This window comes from Salminus brasiliensis, chromosome 5 (assembly GCF_030463535.1).
Source record: "Salminus brasiliensis chromosome 5, fSalBra1.hap2, whole genome shotgun sequence".
In the NCBI taxonomy this organism is placed as follows: Eukaryota; Metazoa; Chordata; class Actinopteri; order Characiformes; family Bryconidae; genus Salminus; species Salminus brasiliensis.
The window spans coordinates 19,937,908-19,944,013 of record NC_132882.1 but is presented as its reverse complement, the minus strand read 5'-3'; the positions used below and the strand labels follow the sequence as shown (position 1 = coordinate 19,944,013).

General features: G+C 44.6%; 1 protein-coding gene across 1 annotated transcript; it reads left to right on the top strand.

The window, feature by feature from the left end:
- Window positions 1–3,342: 3,342 nt before the first annotated feature.
- Window positions 3,343–5,800, top strand: cited4b (Cbp/p300-interacting transactivator, with Glu/Asp-rich carboxy-terminal domain, 4b). Its single transcript, XM_072679776.1, has 2 exons — window positions 3,343–3,512; window positions 4,358–5,800. Exon 2 carries the CDS (start codon window positions 4,367–4,369, stop codon window positions 5,111–5,113), a length of 747 nt encoding a protein of 248 aa, XP_072535877.1. The 5' UTR covers window positions 3,343–3,512; window positions 4,358–4,366; the 3' UTR covers window positions 5,114–5,800.
- The last annotated feature ends 306 nt before the right edge of the window (window positions 5,801–6,106 follow it).

Below are 6,106 nucleotides of genomic sequence, written 5' to 3'. Positions count from 1 at the left end.
TTTCATTTACTGTATGAGCGGGTAATGGAGATGGTTTGGAGAACGCATCTGTAGATCCAGGACAGTAAAAGGCCTCACGGGTTTATGAAAAGTACATTTCCCATGCATAAAACAGTTCTCTACACAAGGTTTACTTCAGGCCTGTGCCCTTAGAAGCGGAGAAGGTCACTGAAAAAAAATGCCTTGTGCATGATGTTTTGGTACCACTGTCAAAACTGAGCAGATATATTTGCACTAAATCCAGTGAGGTTTCCAGTGGTGTATGCTCATGTAATTAAAAGTACGAACAAGGTTAAAACATGTCACCAAGCAACCTAGAGAAAGGTCCAAGCCATACAGAGAGAGTGAGAGAGAGAGAGAGAGAGAGAGAGAGACCATCCCTGGCTGCTATGTGGAGCAGCTCCTGGTGGCAGTTGGTCGGCCCCTCCTCCACCCTCTGGTATCTTTGTTAATCAGGTGTGGGGGAGGAAAGCGCCCTGGAAAAGAGCAAGGGCTGCTCTGCCCAACTACACATTAAGAAAGGGTTAAAGAAGAGCCTGCGGCAGAACAGATAGATACAGCGCAAACACAGGCGCTCTCTGCGACACTAAAGCACTGACCGGAGGCAGGGTGTGGTAGATGTGTCTGTTTGATTAGGCAATCAAATGTTGAAATTATTTATATCAATAGACACTGGGCCTGATCTTCCTTATATATGCCTATATCCCTGTAGGGGACTGAAATATTAGGTAAATAAAGAACGCCTATTGTTTAATTTCCCATGGACCAGGCCCATGTCCTTAGAAGTAACACGTCCAATGTCATAACACTGCAGAAAACGCCTTTTTTATGATGCTTAAGTCCTAGTTTGACAACTGAGCAGGGCAGGAGTTATACGTCTTAAGAGAGCTAGCAATGTTTTACTATGTCTCTTTGGAAAATGGTTGTAACTAAACACAGTTTTACTTGCAGAGCTGTGAACACTAAAATAGGCATAGCACTGTAAATGCCTATATTACCTTTTGTGTTTGACTGTTGCTTGCTTTAGCTTGCCTCAGCATGGTTTGAAAAAGTGCTGGGGGTTAGCCTGATCTGGTTGATAATAAACCTGTGACTTCTTTTTGAAAATCCGCCGCATGATGAGATTACAAAAAAAAAAACAAATGCTGACTGTGTTAGAACATGACTCGACAGCAGCAGACCTGCTGTATGGGATGGTTTTCACCAAGGGCCGAACACACTGTCATGCAAATTAGGGCACAAGCCTGCAGAATGCAGATGCTAATTTGTGTGAGACATAATGCACTTTGGAGGAGGCGGCACTCCTTTAACCAGCGTTGAGCTTTCAGTAAACACCGAGCCATCAAGCCCACACAGAGGATGTTGATTCCTTGTGGTCCCAAACAGACAGGCTGAACAACTTACTAAATGCCTCTCTAATGGAGGCTATTCTCACTGTTTTAATCCAACATGCTCAAGAGCATCGGGCAGAAAGTTTGATCCAGTCATCTCAGTTTGTTTTGTTTTGTGTTGGTTGGAGCACTGGTTTCTAGAGTTGCTGCTAAATTGCACGTGCAGCCGCTGCCTACACAGTTAGTCCTACCACTGCAGCCGGTGGCCCAGAATAGCACCAGCACTCCACCCCCTTCCCTCCCCTCTCCCCCTCATCCCTTCCCCACATCACACACACATATACACACTGCACAACACAGCCCTGGGTCACATGGACTTCCACTGAGCTGCCAAATTTTTCTCTCTCGCTCTCTCAAACTCAAAAATACGCACAGTCGTTCTTGATAAATGGAAAACAAAAGGGCTGAAGCATACATGAACACGTCTAGAGACTGCTGAGACACTGCTGAGCCTGTCACTCAAATCTAATCCTCTACCTTAGCAATGTGGGCAGGCTGGTTCTTTGTTAATTAAACTTCATGCACTTTTTTCTTAGTTCTTTGTTTCACAACTTTCTAAAAGGTTAGAAGATTATTGGACTAAATTCTGGATCGGATGTCAGAAGGAAAAAAAAGAATGACTCTGATACAATCTTGCCTGACGCAGCACACACTCTCATACTGTGTGATGTGATGTTGTTAGCTGTGTGTTTCTTCCTGTGGGGTACTAGAGTGTAAAAGTAGTGTAAATACACTTGCACATATTTGTCTTAAGTGGTAAAGTTCTCCAATTAAAAGTAGCTCCGTTTTAAGCTTAGTTGTTCTGTACACTCTTAAAAATGGTGATTTCTTGGCATCAAGAATCACTTTTGCTTGACTCTATTACAAACATGGTTCTTTATGGAATCAAAAGTGCTTCTTCTATGAAATCACTCAATAAACAGTTAAAACACATATTTTAAAGTGTGTAAGCATCTATAATGTGAATCAAAATGTTGAGTATTGATATTGGCTGATACTCAATATTTTGGTATCTATCTATCTACGGAAGACAAGCATTCAGGCTTTTTTCTGTCCTGGCACCGAAGTGGTGTAACAAACTTCCCCTGGGAGTCGCTCACTGAATTCAAATGTCAACTGAAGACCCTTCTCTTCCAAGAGTATTTGGGCAAAGTCTAGAGTCGAGTGTTGTGGTCTTCACACTTACTTTTGTGTTTAGTAGTATCTAAGCTCAGGTATTTTTCTGAGTAAACAGTAAAGCACTTTTGTAAGTTGCTCTGGATCTATCTATCTAGGTAGCTATCTTTCTATCTACATAACTATATATCTATATATATATATATATACCTATCTATCTACCTATCAATCTATCCATCTATCTATCTACCTATCTATCTATCTATCTATCTATCTATCTATGCAGCCTTCTTTCTATCTACATATCTAGCTATATTTCTATCTAGCTATATAGTTCTATGTATAGATCTATTGTTCTTTCTAGGTATCTAGCTATATTTCTATCTAGCTATATTTCTATCTATCTACTGATATATCTGTTGATCTATCGGTCTATCTATGTAGCAATCTTTCTATCTGCATATCTATCTGTCTATCTGTCTATGTAGCTATCTATCTATCTGCATATCTATCTAGCTATATATATATATATATATCTATCTATAGATCTACTGTTCTTTCTAGGTAGTTATCTATTTATCTTTCTTTCTATCTAAGCTTTCTATGTTAGTAATGTTACTAAATGTTACTTAGAAAACCGTAGAAAAAAACTACAACTGCCTGCAGTGAGAAACAATCCACTGGTTCGTGGTTTTTAATTGGGTCTCTCTCGGCACACAAACACTATTCGGAGCCAATCATAATCCTGGTTTGAGCGTTGTTGCACCGGTCCCTCCTCCCCTCCCCTCCCCTGCTGAGCTCTCCATAAAACCTCCACACTCCTCCACTGCACACACACACACGCACGCACACGATCTCCTAGAGCGCCGCGGATTCAGCATGCAGCTCAGCCCTCTGGAATATAAACTGTAATCTCGCCGAGGCTCGTCGTCGCGCTGCTGAAGTAAACCTGGTTGTGTCTTGACACGGGCAAGTTGCAGAGTTTGGAGAGCCTCAGGACTCAGGGTAAGGATGAATTGTGACTATGAAGCGTTGTGCGGCTCTGGGCTGCTGGCTCCATTGTTCCTCTCGCTGCTACTTTCTTACCCTTCCAGGCTAGCATAACGTTAGCGTCAGTTCAGAGGTGTAACGGGGACGCTTCTGTGCGGCTAACCTCGGTTCAAGTGGGCTCGCGCTGCTGTTCTCTTTGTTGCCGCGGCCGCTTTGAGCACAGCGCGCGCTGTAAAGCAGCGGACTTATTGTTTTGATGGGCAGTTGTGTAATCTTAATCAGGGCAACTGCAAAGAGGTCTGGATTTGCATCAGTGATATTTTTCAGTGGTGGTGGCACTTGAGTGGCAATCATGGGTAACCAGCTGGATTAAAAGAAAAGAGAGAAAGAAGGCGAGAGAGAGAGAGAGAGAGAGAGAGAGAGAGAGAAGGGGGGAGAGACACCATGGCTATACTCCTGTGGTAAAAGTCAATGCTTATTGAGGAGGAACCTTGCAGATCTTTGTGTTGCCACAAGCAGGCGTCTCGGAGGACTGAGTTTGTTTAACCGCAGCCCTGACTGTTAAAGCAACTGAGCAATATCCGCCTGTCCAAACTGTAGCCTTCAGTCGTCCATATTGAAGCCTAACATCTGTCAACAGCTTAGCATTATTTGTCGTCTCACGTCTTAAATGCCCGTTAGTGTCACCTACTCTAGCCTGGCAGTGGTGCATTCTGGTGTTTGCTTGGTATTCTTGGTCTTGCTTGCATGCTCAGCACATTCTGAGTAGGTTTAAATGGTCCTTAATAGCTGCAGGTGTGGTAGCAAACCAACAGTGATTGTTCTGAATCTAATGCCGTCTTGCCTTGTTTTAAATAAAGGGAGAAGCCATGGCAGAGCACATGATGATGCCCATGAGCCACGGCCAGGCCAACAACGGCCTCCACGGGTACCGGATGGGCATGAATAGCCAGCAACACGGACCCCAGCCTGGCCTAAGAGCTATGCCCAATGGACAGATGATGCACTACGGCCCTCAGGGAGCCATGGAGGCCGGCCCAACATGGCAGCAGCGGGCCAACATGGTGGGCCCTATGAACGGGCAGATGAATGGAGCACCGATGGGTCACCACCAGATGCAGTCAGCCAACATGATGTACAGTAACCAGGGCCAGCATCAGCAGCAGCATCAGCAGCAGCAGCAGCATCAGCATCAGAATCATCACATGCACCAGCAGCAGCAGGGACAGCACCAGCATCCAGGCCAGCAGCAGCAGCAGTACATGGCTGGAGGCCTAACTTCACAGCAGCTGATGGCCAGCATGCACCTGCAGAAACTCAACACCCAGTACCACGGACACCCACTCGGAGTCATGAACGGGAACCACATGGGGAATGGAGCACAGTTCCGCATGGGTCCTGCTCAGCTGGCCAATAGGCAGCATATGGCTGGCCCTGCGCTCAGTCTCAATGGCATGGACACTGACCTGATCGACGAGGAGGTTCTCACGTCATTGGTCATGGAGTTGGGACTAGACAGGGTGCAGGAGCTTCCTGAACTGTTCTTGGGACAGAATGAGTTTGACTTCATACCAGACTTTGTCAGCAAACAGCAGCCCAGCACAGTCAGTTGCTGAGATGCGGACAGTGAGAAACACTGAAAGGGTGGACATGTGGCAACCAGGTGATGATTACCCTGTTCTTGGTCCTGGAGAGCAAAGACGAACAGCCAGATGTTTCTCTGGTCCACTGCTGAAAGAATGGTGGAGCTCCAGCCAGAGTTGTATCTCTGTGTGAGGAGGGAGTACTAAATAATGCTCCTGGCCCCTCCAGACATGAATGTAATGACCTTGCAGAACATCATTTGAGCTCGGTGCAATGTGAAGTGCTCACGGCCCTTCAGGCAGTTCACCTATAACTTATGATGTTTCCTCAAAAACCAATGTAGATCACATGAACAGTGTAAAAACCTCATTAGGGACAGTTTCATGTTGCAGTTGCGATAGAGGGAGAGAATTTCTGAAATTTGTTACTGTCTGATGGTTTGGTCTCAATGTCCATTTGGGATGGACTTCTCAGCGACTGCATGTTGATATCTTCAGCTCTGTATGTTGTGCTGAGCTACAGAAACCAAGCAAACTCATTTAGATATCTTCCAATATCTACTGTGGAGTATGCCATCACAGCTGTTCTGCTTAAGCTGTAGAACTGCCTTAAATCACAGCTTTTATTTATTTGTTCCTAGTTGTCAAGGAGGGTTAAATGTGTGACAGACCTCTATTGTTTAATAAAGATGGCCGGGTTTTAACTGTGGCCTGATTTAATGTTTTCATCTCTGAATTTACTGGACCAACAAAGAATGCTGCTCAACAAATGGGTCATGGGTTTCCATCTTGCATAATCGTGGGTAGAGCTTAAATTAATTATTATTTATTTTTAGACCAGGCAAGATTATAAAAATGATAAAGCTATTAAAAGAGAAGGCTCGAGTCAACAAGGGTAAAAGGAGCTCTCTTGTTCAGATGGTTACAGGCCAACACCAGCAAACACAGTGTGGCAGCGACTTCCACCTCCCATGATCCTCTTCCAGGCTAGTCTAATTTAAAAAGCTTAAACCTGAAGGGTCAACC